Source organism: Labrus mixtus, chromosome 19 (assembly GCF_963584025.1).
Source record: "Labrus mixtus chromosome 19, fLabMix1.1, whole genome shotgun sequence".
Classification (NCBI taxonomy): Eukaryota; Metazoa; Chordata; class Actinopteri; order Labriformes; family Labridae; genus Labrus; species Labrus mixtus.
Genome location: NC_083630.1, coordinates 6,281,553 through 6,298,181, shown reverse-complemented (window position 1 = coordinate 6,298,181; position 16,629 = coordinate 6,281,553). Strand labels below are relative to the sequence as shown.

Below are 16,629 nucleotides of genomic sequence, written 5' to 3'. Positions count from 1 at the left end.
CATGGCCATTAGTATCCTCACTGAATATATAAAGACATTATTGTATAATGTCTTTAAGAAGTCGCTTTGCATTCATTTTAGGCAGAAAGATTAAAAAAACTCTGCTCTGGTAACAGTCTGAGAGAATGTGTGTGAATAAGTTTCTGCTTTAAAATAGTCCACCACATTACAAAAACACTGCTGAGTTAAACACCCATAGTGTTAGAAAATATCCACTTTGCCATCCCATCAAAAATAATTAATACAGAGCGCTGGTTAGTGCGCACGCCCCATGTATGGAGGTTATAGTCCACCAAGCGGGCGGCCCAGGTTCAAATCCAACCTGTGGCTCCTTTCCCGCATGTCGTTCCCCACTCTCTCTCTCTCCCTGATTTCCATCTCTATCCACTGTCCTATCTCTCCAATAAAGGCAGAAAATGCCCCAAAAAAATTCTAAAAAAAAAGAGCAATAAATAGGAAATAAAAATAAGTTAGCTACAAACAATTCAAGTATCAAATCCCCTGGGCATCAGCCTTTGACATCAGAAAGGACACTAAGCTTTGTGCACTGTCAAAGCGCTGGCAGCCAATTTTTGAAAGGCCACCTAGTACTGCAAAACTGGGCTGACAAAAACAGCCTTTCGTCTCCTGTCTGCTAAAACACTGCTGGTAAATGTAGTCACCCTTATCACAACACGTGGTATAAAACATTAAAGCCAAGTTTTTCAAACTTGATGGCCATCCAGATTTGATCACATTTTCTTATTAGTGTACATGACATCGTCAAGAGCAATGATATTATTTCCTTTTTCCAGCAGCAAGGTGTCTTTTGGTTATGGTCTCGAGCCTCCTTCTCTCGGCCTCCTCTGCTTTCCTCCTCTCTTCTTTCAGCTCCTTGTAGCGCCACCTTGGGATCTGCAGCAGGTGCCCTGCTCCATCTTTGCAGCTGCTCTTTCTCCGGATCTTTTCAGGTTCATAAGTGGGGGTGGGCGCCTTGGACACCCTGACTTTAGGGATGCTGAATCCCGGCCTCACACTGCTCCTCCTCAGCACCATATTCAAAGGCAGTAGGCTAGTCCTTCGTAGTTCTTCATTATAAGTCACGATGCTGAGGCTGGAGCTTCTCTGTCGGGGAACCAGGCTCTGAACCTGAAGGCTGGCCCGGCGGTCTACTGAGTTCTTGGCCACCAGTGTGACCCGGGAGTTCTGGAAGAGTTTGAGGTGGCTGTCCGCCCTGTTCGGGTTGATGGATCGAAGCTCTTTGGCGCGCTGTTGACGGATGATCTCAGGGACTGCATGGCTCCGTTTGCCCACACTTGGGGGACTGTCAGGACACACCTGAAACAAAACAAAAAACAGTGTATGACTTTGTCACTAGCACAAACATCAGTGCTATACTTTAAGTATCACTGCTGCTGTGATGATGATGGCATTCTAATCTTTTTAACAAGAAGCATTACTTAGTCTCCATTTTGCTTTCAAGATTGCAGTGGTGGTAATCTTGCATAAATTACCTACTTATTCGATAAAGCCTGCATTAATCACATTCATTAAAAGATACTAAAATATAACTATAATTAATCCAGGGAATATCTACGAGTTGGTGGATAAATAAAAGATAAATTAGTGCAGATTATAGCAGTAGTAGCAAGATATAATCATCAACCAGTTTGCACACTGAACTAATGAAACAGCTATGAACATAATTACTAATTAAAGTCAGTGGCATGGATTTTAAATTATGTTAAACTTTTTGGCTCCATCTAACAATAAACCTGGGTCTGATATCGCAGACTGTGCTGAGTGTATCCTGTGCGTTGAAGGACATGAGGGCTGCTGTAGTACTTGAGTTCTTGGATCTTATTGAGTGCAGATTAATAAATCAATGTATAATAAAGAAAATAATCTATAGCTTAAATACTCACTGTATGGCATGCCACAGCAATAAAAGGGCTCCTCATGGCAGTTGTTATAGAAACCATGTGGTCGATGACACCTTCATCCTCAGGGTTGGTAACATTGGCCATGCTGAATACGTTCCGCACAGTGTCGGACAGGCGCTTCAGACAACCGCGGGGCTCCTGGGCCTTGGCCACCAGTGATGCCAGTGGGGGCCACTCTAGACTGGGAGGGTAAAACATGTGTAAAACATCTTTAGAGAACTGAACAGAGAAACTAGAAAAAAGTAGCCACACTCAACGCAAAATAAAGTGCATTAAATCAACACATTTGTATGGCAAGATCTGTCCAGAAACCCTGATAAAAATCTAATTATATCAAGACTACATATGCACAGACAGCTCTTCAAAATGCTGAGTCAAAGATTTGCCAAAGTAAGGAGCAAGAAAAGGAAAATAAGCCAGTGCCTCGAGGCAAAAAGTTACATCATAACCACACACACCAACACCTTTTGTAATCCCCATGAATATTGATGTCCCCCTGAAAACAGGTCAGTATTATTCCCTCTATACATGAAAACCTGCCTCCTGTCCATCACATGTCCTTAGAGCTCTATTTTGACAACGCTGCAGCAATGTGCACGTGCCTTTACTCCAGATGTTGGTATATGGTTTACAGCTATGAGTTTACCTGTATGTATCACAGTACTGGTGAGGGCAGGGCCGTTCCATCAGGCGTGTCATCACCCAGGCTGTTTCATAGCGGCCCGTAAATAAAGCCCACTCCCTGGCACTGAATTGGCGGCCGAAGTCCCTGGAATTCAGGGCAGCACCTGGTGGACACCATGAATATGATATATCAATGGAGCAACATAGCTAAAGATGGAAACACATATATGACATTTTTAAATTATCAGTCTTTCCTTTATTTTCTAATTCTAATTGGCTGTTACGGCTGTGTGTTTCCCTATGCTGTTTTGTTCCGTCTCCACTTCCTGTTGTCTCCAGCCCAGGTGAAACTACTAACTGAACAACGAGGTACACCTGGCCTCAGAGCTTAAAAGGCCAGTGCTGGCTGCAGGAAAAGGGAGGCATTTGGAGTTGGGACTGCTGTCTAGTTCTCTGAAAAATCATCACCCATTTCCTCCTCTATGGTTTTTATAGAGTTTAGTTCATTTTGTGTAATAATAAACATTTTCCTTACCTGCCATGATGAGTGAGCGCACACATTCCACCCGGCCCTGCATGGCGGCTTTCATCAGAGCCGTGAAGCCATGACAGTTTCTACTCTCGATGTCCAACCCAGAGTAGAAGTTGAGGAGATAGTTGGTGATTGTTATGTGTCCTTGAAGAACAGCGAGACACAGAGTTATTACTTTGACTGCAAAGTTGGCTTGGATGAGAGCTGCTAAATGCTCACTCACACTTGTCCATCTTGTTTTGAAGAATAACATCCCCATCCGTACAGCTGGTCCTTACTCACACAACACACTCATCACTTCTCTTTTGAAAAGTACAGCAAGTGCAGACTTGTGTTTTTTATGCTTGTTCATCTCTGTCAGCATAAGTGCCAAACTGCCTAGTGGCTATAGTACACAACTGTGTCCATGTGTGTGTCTGTTTGTGTATTACCTGCTTGGGCAGCAGTGATGAGAGCTGTGTTCCCCTCGCTGTCCTGCCAGTTGACATCCAGAAATGGACACTGGGACAGCGCTATGACCACGTCAACGAAACCTTGGTAACACGCTACCAACAGTCCTATCTGAGAGAAGAAGAAAAAGACAGGACAGGAGAGGAGTTACATGAGTTAGAAGATGATGGAAAGGGAGGAAGGCTAAAGTTTAGAATCAGCAAGAAAAGATGATTGCCAAAGGAGATGAAGCTATAGTTCAGGAAAGTGCTGACACATAGGAAGTAGGATGAAGAAAAATCACAGCAGGGTCAGTCATGACTCCAGAAGACCCGGGGATCTTGTGTTTCTTTCAAAACTAATATCCCTGAATAAATGTGACATCTGTTGTCTTTTCATTGAAAAGTGAACCGTCTTGAACTCAGTGGAAATATAAGCTGTCTCCCCGTCAGATGCTGTTGTGTACTTTTCTCTGATGTTGATGTGTACTTCTGTGTGTGTGTGTGTGTGTGTGTGTGTTTGTGCGTCTGTGTGCGGGTGTGTGCTAATGCCAGAACAGGAACCCTTTTATGTGTGTGGACCTATGTGTAAATGTTAGTCTGCGTGAGTCCTGGAAAACTCCTGTAAAAGTTGGGTGCTTTCCGGAAGGTGCACACTACATGAGCCAAGACAAACACGTTTACCACCAGAGTGAAGAGAGATTCAGGGCCTGAAGGGGGGGGGGGGGGGTTACGGGGCTTCAGGGACACAGAGGTCTCAATTGACCTATCATAAACACAGTTTAATTTATGCATTTAGAAATGTGATATTTTTTTATAAACATCTACTAAAGAGCAAAGTCAGAAATGCAGACTGCTGGATTAGTGATTTCCTCCATGAAGCAAAAGTTATATTATTTGGTGCAGCAATTAGGTGAGTTATTTTCTCTGTCATCAGAGGTGCTGTTTTGTTCCATCAAAGGCAAACTCGAGCTTTAACTTTTTTTTATTTTAGATTCCGTCTGTCTTGTAAACTAAGAACGCTTCATAATTATGTGAAGCCATGCATGTGTTTTGTACAAGAGGTAACCATGCTCAGGCCCGGTTAGTCCTTGAGCAGTGTTAGTTCAGGCCAGCGGGGAATGGGGAGGAGGGGACAATTGTGCTTAAGCACAGTGCGGGCCAAGTGGGCCTAGTGTGAGTGCGCCCTTAGAGTGGTGAACAAAACTTAAAATAATGTCAGTGGGCTTTGCAGCTGTTTAGCCAGCATACACTAGTTGTTATGTGTAACTTCAGACATCAGAGCATTTGGATAAATTGAAATTAAAAGAAAGAAGCCGTTAATTGCTACGCTAGCATACCACACAAGATAATGGGGGCTGTTAATTAGTACTTTGTTTAAACCAGGCATGCTGGAAAAATCCGACACACCCCTGCTTTAAAAACAAATAGACAGTCACTGCATCAGTTGCAAGAAAATATTGATATTTTCTGCTTCACAAATCTGCTTCATGTGCTGCAGTGTAGAGCACTGTTTCTCAACTGGTCTAGCCTCAGGACCCACTACCACCTCCTTAACGTGAAATCGGAACCCACTCAAATTTATTTAATGAAAAAAAGTGCAGTTTAGACCTCAGATGGAACAGAGCGACAGAACAAAACAACATGTTTTAAAAGCACATCATAGACTTTTTGCAACATTTTTTTTTTCAGGCACACATTGATGACCCTCTGAAAATCACTCTGCGACCCACTTTTGGGTCCCGACCCACTAGTTGAGAACCACTGGTGTAGAGAGCGGTGTAAACTATGGGGTTGGAGCGTGCTCTACTCAAAAAACTGGGAGATGACAACAGTTATAAACAAACCCAAGCATTGTTTTCTGCACTACATATCCTGTAAAGCATTCTTATATTGGAAAACAAATATAACAATAATGTACCTATGAAAGGCCAGAACAGGCTAAATAATATCAGCCTACAGATGTGTTGGTTGTGCTCCTGACAGCATGGTGTTACAGTTGTATAAATTTCTATATTGCCATGTGAATATCAGCTCTGTGCCATAAAGAATTAAAACCAACTAAGAAATAAATTCAACTTTGCTGGCAAGATAATTACAGTGTTTAGGCAAGTTGTTACAATTTGTTCCTGGATCCGACTTGATGTTGGAGCCAGCTTCTGTGACACGATGTTCTCTCTTCACAAGTGCTCTCGTAAAATCTGCTTGATGCTTTGCACCTTTTGGCAATTTAGGTTTTTTTAAGTCCCGGTTCCCCAGCACACTGTGTAACTCCAGTAAATGATTCTTTTAAACTCTGGCTTGAAAGTGATCAAAAGTTCTGTCTCTTTGAAATAAGTAAACATGACAATGAGTGATGATGGGAACAGAGAGGACCTGGAGGTGTACGTAGAGAAAACTTGCAGAAAAAGAAGTTTGTACCAACTAGCCACATTAACCTGCTACCCACACGTGTACACACAAACATTATTCTAACGACGCCATATGTACAAAAAATTCAGAACTCGTTAAAGCTGTTGTGAGGAACTTTTGGTTGGTATCAATCTTAGTGCCCCCGGTGGACAAGCAGCAGAACCTTTTATCTGATCATGTCCCACGCGCATAAGTAGTCAAATGCAAAAAAAACATGCAGTCAAATGTATCACTAACTGTTACTAATCTCTGAGCACAGTATAAAATAGGCTACTCCAGCAGGCTGCTGTTGCTCACCTTGTCTGACACCTACCCCCTGGCAGTGGTTACACGCATAAGAAAAATACATGACAAAAATATTCACTTTTACCACAGATGGTTTAGATCACTTTTGTAGGTCATGAAGAGGCATCAGTATTAATTTCAGCCTGTTTCAAAACCAGTAAAAAAACTGACAGGAGCTTTAAAGTTCATGCAAAATGTCTAAAGTTAATCTGTCACCAAAATATCGACAAATATTATTTTTCCTTAATTAAAGCAGACAATGTCACTATCATTTCACGTCAAAAAAGTGACTATTGTGTGACCGCTTTTGAGACAAAATAGTAAAAAGAAATTGTCCTCTGATATGCCCTTTAATTAAAAAGCTTCTAATTATAAAATATCAACTGATTATTTGGTATAGTCAAACGCAAAGGTTCCTTTCTGTTATTTTTAGGGTAGAAGTTTTCTCACCTGAAATTCAAACTGAACTTAGACTTCTGGTTTAAAGACGCCAGGCTGTCAGCCAGCTGGAGATGTAGTCCCGATTAGTGTTGTCAGCTCTGAGAGTTTTAAGGGATAAAGGTGGAGAGAGGTCCTGTGGAGTAATGGGTGGATAGTCTGGAAGAAGTTCACACACACTGGCGCAGCTCCAGATAGATCTATCTGGTTAGAGACAAGCATGTAGTCCTTGTTTGTGCCTCTCACTCACATACACACTCACACACACACACACACACACACACACACACACACACACACACACATACAGATTCTTGGCAAACCTCCAGCCTTGCTGTGATGTACTTAAGCTGCATGGCCTGCAGCATGTCTGGAGCAATCTCATACGTCTGACAATGTCCTATTTTCTCTGTGAACCTTTCTTATACGCACAAACATTTAACTTCTCTTTTTACCTTTTCCTCCCTGGCTCTAGTTTTCCTACTTAGCACATCCCTATCATACACACATGCAGACACTTTTTCTACATCCTCTGACGCTCTTTAACAGTAGCTGCTGGCAATGTTTGCCAGAGAAGAGCCTCAGTGAAATGAAACACACCGCATATGAATCAAGACAAGGCAATCATGTGCTACACAAAATTATCCACTCAGCGACTAACTCTGGGGCTAAAGGGATAAAAATAACAACACTAGCAGGTAGTTCAACAACCCTGAAACAATCAAGAGAGGTACTTTCAGGTATGGATGAGTGTGTGTGCAGTGCCTGTGTGTGTGTGTGTGTGTGTGTGTGTGTGTGTGTGTGTGTGTGTGTGTGTGTGTGTGTGTGTGTGTTAGATAGAGATACAGTCAAATGTAAAGTGAGAATCTGAGCATGACTAAGACACAAATCCTCACCAATACTTTTTGGGAGGATTATGTATTTTGCATGTAGGCCAAGTGAGGATGCAGACTATGGCAATTTTAAAGCTTTCATAGCTTGATGCTGATGGACAAAGACATACGTCCTCCCTGACTCTAATCTCCTTCCTTCAGTTACACTTGATTGGAGACGCCTTATAAAGTAACACTTTCAACTCAAAGAGAATGCAGACCCAAACTTCATTTTGATGTATTATATTTTTTCACTTGACCTTCCTCATATATCATCTTGCAAAGTAAAAAGGTGTTACATTATACTTGAGTGTAAGCCAAAATACCTTGCGTTGTTGAGTGGTGTTTCTCTGTGTGCAAAAACACAGAATTGATAGTTGTGTAGTCATATGATAGAGCATATCATTTAAAACTCTTTTTTACTTTTATAAAAAATAATACATTTAAGCTGTCTGTCCTTTTGAAACATTTTTACATGCTAGAGGATCCATTGTTTTAGTGAGTTTGAATTACAGCCTATAAGTGGAAGCTAGCTAGCTAGCGTAGCTTTATAACATTTGCACTGATTCTCAGTTGACATAAATGGAGTTGAAAATGATAATTAGTAAGTTGTCAACCATTAAATGTATCCCAGACTACTTTGACAATTGATTGGAGGAATATACATGTGTGAAAGGCATCTATAAGAGTAAACATATTTGGATTTGGATTGGCATTTTTCACTGTTATGGTCAATGAACAGACTAAACAAGTACTTTATAAATCTGGAAATGATGGTCTAAATCATTGGCAATTTATGAAGCCATTTGTTGTAGTCCCAGTTTATTTCCCTGAACTTTTATTTAAATGTTAATAAATATGTTTCTATTAGATGTACATGTCTTTTTGGTACTGACACAACATTGTCAGTCAGTACCAAAAAGACATGTCCCCAATTTTGGGTTGTAAAAATGTATACTAAACAGGTGCACATGTCTTAACAAGCCAAGGTAATAGAGATACCTTACAAGAATTATTCTTACATCAGTTGAACTTGAACTAATGGCATTTTGAATCGAGGTCAGTGGACTGGGTCATGTTGAAGATTAAAAACAGACAGATAGAAACACAGTAACCCCCATGAAACACTATTTCTGGTCATCTTATTATTAGCCCATAGAGGGACATGAACACGGACAAAAACACAAACACACACAGTCACAAAGTAATCTGGGGGATAACTGGAGCCAGAAATAGAAAGGCTTAGCCGTATCAGAAAGATACAAAGGGAGGGGGGGGGGGGGGGGGGGGGGGGGGGGGGGGGGGAGCGAGACGTAACTGTGTCTACAGTCAATGTAAGAATGCTGTAATAATTGACTCCTGTGATGATGACACAATGTTCAACCCTAAAAGATCTTTGTAGACACAGAATAATTACAGCTTTGACAGCCGCTTCAGCTATCTTTTTCTTCTCAATCAAATCATATAGAAAACAAATGAAAGGCTTGGACTTTATCACACTATTTTCAGATACTATGGATTACCTGATTGACTTTAGCTGCTAAATAAAAAGAGCATAATGAAATCTTTAACTACATGGACGAGCTTCCTATTTATGTCATGTGTTTCTCAATATGCCGCTTCCAGACATTTTTTCAAGAGCTTATAGCTGCATTTTTTTATTGTGCTGGTATTATTACACAAAACAACTGAGAAAGCATCAAAAACAAGCAGAAACCTGGTTAAATAACCCAGTGACCAAGAGCCGGCTTTTCTTGAGGATTACACACTAAGACTTATTTAAAGGACATATCCACTCACTACTTGTTTTCTTAATAAGAACTTGCTTTTTTATTCTAAATAAATAGCATTTAAGCAAAAACCTGCAAATCATCCAAGCAGCAGACAATCTGTATCTTGCAGCCTACTCTGGGATTTGTATTGTACAATACATCTTTGTGAGGACAAACATGCACACAGAAGCACTGTTGCAGATGTACAGTATGGCCATGTGTCCGTCAATAGCCTCCCTGTTAACTGTCTTTGTGACTGCAGCTGAGCGTTCACATGGCTGCATTAAATCAGATGAGTATGACGGCCGCTTTGATTTTTCCACTCATCTATATTTGCTAGCAGCCTCATGCTTGCTACCATCTGTGGTGGACAATTTCTGTCTCTTCTCTCCTGAACCGCAGTTAGTCAGCCTGACTGTCCGCCTGATGGTCAATGTGTGTGTTGGTCAGTTGAATTTTGTTTCTGTCTCACACTCTACGGCCTTTTGCCTGCTGCCAGAAATGTAATGTACTGTATCTGCTGTTTAGAAAATGTGAGTGTTTTTCTAGAGGAGTGTGTGTGTGTTTAAAAAGAGAGAGAGATAGAGGTAATAGTCAGGCACAGAGTGACCTCATTTAAGTTGATTGGATTCTGTGTGTGTTTGTGTTTACTTATTTAATTTTCATGTGGGCATGGCATCTTATCAGATTCACTGCAGGGGGTGTACACTGTCCTAAACAGGGTCAGAAGGACCTGAGGACATTGATTTCTTTATCTGATGTATAATGTTAACACACACACACGCGCCATCTAATGTTAGACATCCTGGCAGCCCTGTTTACTGACTGCATGATTTTAAACAACAGCAAACAACAGTTTGTTGAAATGTGATGCCACACATCAACCTTAATCAAACCATGAAAATATGTAGTGATTCTGACACCGCCCTGCAGCTATAAAACAACTTAGCTGTAATCAACAACAAGAGGAGCTACACATGCTGACTTAAGACCAACAATGATGACTCTATAAGTAACATCTGTTCCACATTTTAGCATTCAGACTGATAGTTTTTTTAAAGGTTTATTTTGGGGTCTTTATTTAGATGTCAGAGATAGAGTCAGAAATCGTGAAGAGAGAGAGAGAGAGTGGGGTATGACATGCAGGAGAGGAGCCACAGGTCAAATTCAAACCCAGGCTGCTGCTTGGAGGACTACAGCCTCTTTGCATGGGGCACACGCACTAACCACTACGCTCCCGGCGCCCCACATTCAGGCTGAATTTAATTTAAAAAAATGAACTGTCTCTTTCTGTCTTCTGATAATACAGGACACCATTCTCTATGTGGATAGCACTGTTTCTCTGGTTTATGTCGGGGTCGTGATTCCAGTAAATCCTGCCACTACAACTGTGTTATGCAGTGGAGAGTATGCTTCAGTTTATTTATGGTCTCAATGTAATTAGAATAAGCTTCAAAAACAAAAAAAAACATGTGACTGATGGTTTATGACATAAACCTTAAGGACAAAATATACATTTTGATGGATCAGCTTTATCAGAAGTCACAAAACTTGTCCTAAAAACAGCCATTAAGTATTTTATTAATGTAGGATTATAGTGTTTTGTATAGATCTATAAGTTGTGTGGATTTTTTTTCAATAGTCTTTCTAAAGACTATTTACTTGTTTTTCTAAATGTAATGCACGTTTTATCCTTAATCTATACTTTTTGAGTCTGGAATTTGTCTATAAGGGCTATTTTAAATGTTCTTGCTGCTTCTTATCCTGTTGTTTTTTCCAGACTAAATTGTTTTAATGTAATTACTTGCTGACTTTAAACCATGGTGTTCATTTCCTGTGGTTCTGTTGTGAATGAAAAGCACACAATTACCCGTGGTCATTCTGCCCGTTGAGGGGGAGCACAAAAAAATCAAGACAGATTATTTTGTGTTCATCAAAACAACGGGGTTGACGAGGAAAATGTTCCTTCTTTTCTGCATCTTTTTGCCTGTTATCCTTCAACATCCCTGACCAAGTATTTTGAAAGCCTTTTTATCAGTGGTAATCCTAAAACATACTTTTGTTTCTAGATGTTTAATCACATTTAAATTGCAAAAGGCATGGGTGTTTGAACGTGTTGTGTGCAGCCATACAATTGCAACAGTATCATATATCAGCCGTACCATTTACGTAAAGTTACTACAAAGATTGTAAATATAAATAGACAAAGCTGTGTTAAAAGTTTCTCTGTCTTCCACGCTAAACAATATACTGGAAATGTCCCTTTAAAATTCTGACAAGCCAAATGAAAAACAAACTAACATGGAAATGAACACCCTTCTTTAACTTGCACAACACATTGGCAGGCTATCTGCTATATTAGAATGATGACATCTGTGTCAGGATGTTGAAGACACACACACACACACACACACACACACACACACACACACACACACACACACACACACTAATGAGCTTAACAGATTCAGATAAATATGTGTTTCCAACGGATGGGTTTCCTAACCTGTATTTTGTCTGAGTACATGTACATCCTGCAAACACTGTCTCTCTGTAACTGCTTGACAGACACACACACACACACACACACACACACACACACACACACACACACACACACACACACACACACACACACACACACACACACACACACTCAAACACAAACACACAAACACACAGACTCTAAAACACATGAGTATACAACATGAAATCCCCTGTTTGGGGTCCTCTCTTTGCCACGACCTCATCAGTGATTTCATACATACAGAGAAAGAATGAAGAAGAGTTGGTTTGAGATGTGTGGAAACATAAAACAATAGAAGAGAAAAAGACAGATGTGGTCTGAGACACAAATGTACGATGTAAGGTCATTATGAAACAAGGCACACTTTGTTGAAGTGAATGATTTCAACACGCTCTCTTTCAGAAACTGCAACAAACAAACAACAATGCACTCCAAATCTCTCTAAAACTCGTTTGTTGACAATGTTAGAGAACTACGGTGACGTTCCATAGGGCTGCTCGATTATGGCAAAAATCATAATCATAATCATAATTGACATCTGCATCACATGTATTCATCAAATCTAACCACTCCTAACACTTCAAAGGTTTATATTTGGGCTTTTTGTGCCTTTATTGGAGAGATATGACCGTGGATAGAGTTGGAAATCAGGGAGAGAGAGAGAGTGGGGAATGAGATGAGGAAACGGAGCCACAGGTGGGATTTGAACCTGGGCTGCCCGCTTGGAGGACTACAGCCTCCATACTTTGGGCGTGTGCACTAACCACTGTGCCTCCACTATAACACTAACAAGTACTACAGGAAAATGATTGATGAATAAATTAACTTTGTTTTTGAGGTAGTGGTGATGTACTCTCGTAGCCAAATATGACAACAAACACTTTAAAACACTTACCACACATGACAAAACCTATGGACAAAACACACGCGGATTCAATAATCTTGTTTTAATGATTGTTGGAAACCAAAATTCTAATAGAAAATGAAACTTGATGAATTTCCCAGCCCTAAATTGCTCCATAATGTAGATCTATAAAGTGGCTTGTTGGTAATGAAAAAATAGGCTCGGTCACATCTTTTGTGACAGAATGGTCAACTTAAAACTAACCGCACAAAGAACACTATGAAGTGATTTCATTCCACCATAGTGCCTATTGTCACCTTATTCAAACTCTACTGTCCAAATGAAAAAAAGAGTCTACATTTGACCTTTATAGATTTATCCTCTAGCCCTGGGCTAAAGTTCTTTGGCAGGAGCTTCACAATAGATAAGGTGGAAAAAAATCAGTTTAATTCAAAATCGACACATTGAGTTTGTATTTGTACAAAATGATTACACACTGCTATGATATGAATGCTTACTAAAGTCTACTAATGAGGAAAGATGCACTACTACTCTTCCCTTTGTGCTTTTAACTGAACTGTTTGGGTCATTCCCAAATTTACTCTTTAACACACGAATGCTGTGTTCTCATTGGTAGATTATGTGTTTACCTTTACTGCCTCCAACAAGTTCAATTCAAATACAGAAGAAGAAAATACAGTCAGATGCTCACTCATAAACACATCTCTCTCTCTCTCTCTCTCTTTCTCTCTCTCTCTCGCTCTCTCTCTCTCTCTCTCTCTCCTTAACACACATACACTCACCCAAAGACTGTGTGTACTGGTAAAGGTATAAAATTGTGTTTTAACAGAGCTTTTTCAAATATAAAGTCAGTCACCACACCAAGAAATCAATGCATGTACAGTTTTAAATATGATTCAAGATGATGAAATGATAAAACACATGTAGCAACTAGGTTTAAAGTGCTGCTGACCCAGTTACAAATTGGTAAACACAACTCTCAAGTCTTTTTCCCTAATTCAGTATCATCTGAATATTTGATATGTCAACTGATAATGATTGATGCATTGTCAATCAAGTTAAAGGTGGTCCTTTCCCAGACTGTGAGATATTGATGTTATGAAGTTTTCAGTGAGGCATGGCCTCTATAAAGCGCAGCAAGTTGAGTCTTAATTATTTCAATACCTTCTAAGTCTAAGGCTTGTTGCACTGAGTAATAGGAAGGTGAAGGACTGTCTCAGATGCTTTTCAGGGTGGTAGAGTGCTTACAGACTACACCAGTAAGATTGGGAAGTGCTCATGTGTAAGACTTTTTATAACCTACTAGGGCAGGTCTACTAGTCTAATTCTACTAGTTATTTTACCACCACAAGGGTAGGCTACTTGAAGTAAAAAAAAAAAAAAAAATCATAAATGCCTTGTTTATCACCAATAGGCCTACTAGTCATTTTCAAAATACAAGCAAGTGTTTTAATGTGTTTACGAGTTGTCTGAAGGTGGACTCTAAATTGTTAGCTGGACTACTTCAAAGTTAACACAAAGTGGCCTAAGTATCATATTTGCATCCTACCCTGTTATTCCTGTCCTTCTCGTTAACCTCCTCCTCCGTCACTCCATGTCGTATCATTATCCGGACGATAGCCGCGTTGTTGCTGCAACACGCCTGGAAAAAGGAGAGCGGCTCCGGGCTGTCCGGAGACGGGGTGCGCTCCGAGTCCGCGAACACATCATCAGGCGGGTAGAAGGAGTCGTCCGACGCGATGCTCCGACTGTCATCCAAGTCCTCGAAGTCAACTTCTTCGAATTCATCATCCCCGTCCTCCCCTTCGTCGTCCTCTTCATCGTCATCCTCGCATGAGCCAAGATAGTCCTCGTCCGAGTTTAACTCAGCTATAGTCGGGTGGATTTGAGGGATGTTTCCTCCGACTTTTTGCTGCTGGTGGAGCTGTTTGACCCGGCCAGGCAAAGCGCCTCCTCCATCCCTGTCGTCCGTTATAAGCACCATCTAACCCCCGGGTCTTGGGCACCGTCCTCGGGGTAGAGCGCACACATGGGACTGAGTGTCTCTCCAGACAAGAACTGTCGCTGAAGAAGTCACTTACAGGAGTTTAAATTACGCAAACGTATTTATCAGACAATGTATGAGCGTGTTGCGGGTGTAGTTTACCCATCAGTCATCCTCGCAGAGTTGTTGGCATTTTGCCCATCTGGTCCGTGGAAGTCCCGCTAAAGTGTTGTTCGCTAAAGTGCGCCGTCAAAACGAAACCACGTTGAGTTGTGTTGACGGTTATCCGCTTCGAGACCACATGAATGAAAACACGTTCCGCTTTTGCAAAAGGCTACGTGGAGCTGAAACAGAAAGTTAAACTGCTGCGCACACGACCGTCCAATGTAGGGCGGAGAGAGAGAGACAGCAGCATGTTAACCCACAGTCCCCTAATCCGATTAGATGGGACTGGGACCTCTCTCTCGCTCTCTCCCTCTCTCTCTCAACCCCCCTCTCTCTCTCTCACTCACTCACCCTCTGTCTATCTGTTTCAGAGGAGATTAATTCACTCTTTCTGAGAATACTCATATAGGCATACCTTTCTGAGCCTCAAGATTCAACCAAGATTCAAAAAGTAGTCTGGACTATTTTCTTTTTTCAAAGTAAAAGTAGTAAAGGGCTGTTTTTTTTTTGTTTTTTTTTACGCTTTGACTCTCTTCCTATACTTCTGAATAAGTGTGAAGGACCCATGTTGGCCTACTAAAACAAACATCAAAAGTTAGCCTACTAAACTGCAAAGATTTGATAGAGTCTATCCTTAATTAGATAACCCAAGAAACTTTTTTTGAGAAATGGTTATATTTATGCATGTTTCCTCCAAGTTTGAGTGGTTTCACCCATTTTTGAAACTAAAATGACCTACCTCTGTCCTTTTTGAAAAAGAAAAACACCCTTAGGTGCGGGGAAAATACAACAGATTGATGACAGCTGACTGGGGAAACCCAACATTTCAGTGCCATCCTGTTATGAGTCATACCAAGACTGTATCATATCATATAGAGCAAACCAACTTACTAATCAGGTGTATGCCACTGAAATAATGTGAGAAGCACAAAGATTGAAACTGATGGGCTCATGAGACATTATCAAAAGTGATATGACATCATATATTTCACACCTATAACCTTCATTTTGGTCAGCTGCCAACAACTCTTGCTTTCATTTTATTTGCCACTATCAGTATAGACAATATAGAAATACAGTTCATAGAGCTTCTTCACTTGGTGCTGATTCTTTAATGGATTTGTAGATCGGGCCTTGACCCGTGAGTGAGGACTGGTAGTATCCTAAATATGTTTAGACAGGGCTAAGAGGTTTACAAAGCATTTGACCTCAACCTAAACCTTTGTGTCCTGTTTTAAAATTACACATAGGCCCTTTCTGTCCTATGCCTGTTGCGTTCACTATGAACTAAAAACAGTGTAAAGTGAAAGGAGACACTAATCATTTGCTGTGTATAAATTATAAACATAGATAATTGTAAGTTAAAGAACCATGGCGGACTTACTTAGAAGATTTTTTTCTCTGAGTAATTAATAACATCAGTTTGCTGACAGCACCTGCTGTGGAAAAACCGAGTGCATAACAGTCCCAGTGTGTGCCCATTATTATTATACCTTTACTTACCCCCAGCTGAGAGTCATGCTCTCCTGTGGCTCTTCCATCTCTATGGTATCTGTTTGCTGCTGTGTCGGTGAGAGCCAGTGTTCCCTCTCAGAGACAAATGTCTGCGAAAAGTTTCACCGCATGGTCAAACCACAGACAAAATCACAGAAGAAAGCGAAACTAAAACCAAACAGCACATCTTTGGTTTGAATTAGAGTTAGATGAAAAAAAAAAGGTGAGGTCACACTGATTTTCAACACAACTTTAGATGTAAAGACTTTGTGCATTACCTCCTTACTGCATGCACAGCATGGTCTTGTA

General features: G+C 40.7%; 1 protein-coding gene across 1 annotated transcript; it reads right to left on the bottom strand.

The window, feature by feature from the left end:
- Window positions 1-258: 258 nt before the first annotated feature.
- Window positions 259-15,081, bottom strand: ankrd33ba (ankyrin repeat domain 33ba). Its single transcript, XM_061064369.1, has 6 exons — window positions 14,227-15,081; window positions 3,510-3,639; window positions 3,082-3,222; window positions 2,569-2,710; window positions 1,905-2,103; window positions 259-1,317 (listed from the first exon to the last, which is right to left on the bottom strand). The coding sequence occupies exons 1-6, from the start codon at window positions 14,659-14,661 to the stop codon at window positions 778-780; spliced, it is 1,587 nt and encodes a 528-aa protein (XP_060920352.1). The 5' UTR covers window positions 14,662-15,081; the 3' UTR covers window positions 259-777.
- Between the last annotated feature and the right edge of the window lie 1,548 nt (window positions 15,082-16,629).

Coding starts and splice junctions, on each gene's coding strand:
- ankrd33ba (XM_061064369.1), bottom strand. CDS start 14,661: ATGGTGCTTATAACGGACGACAGGGATGGAGGAGGCGCTTTGCCTGGC. Junction 3,640..14,226: donor AGAAGGACAGGAATAACAGG/GTAGGATGCAAA, acceptor TTCTTCTCTCAG/ATAGGACTGTTGGTAGCGTG. Junction 2,104..2,568: donor CAGTACTGTGATACATACAG/GTAAACTCATAG, acceptor TTACCCTCCCAG/TCTAGAGTGGCCCCCACTGG.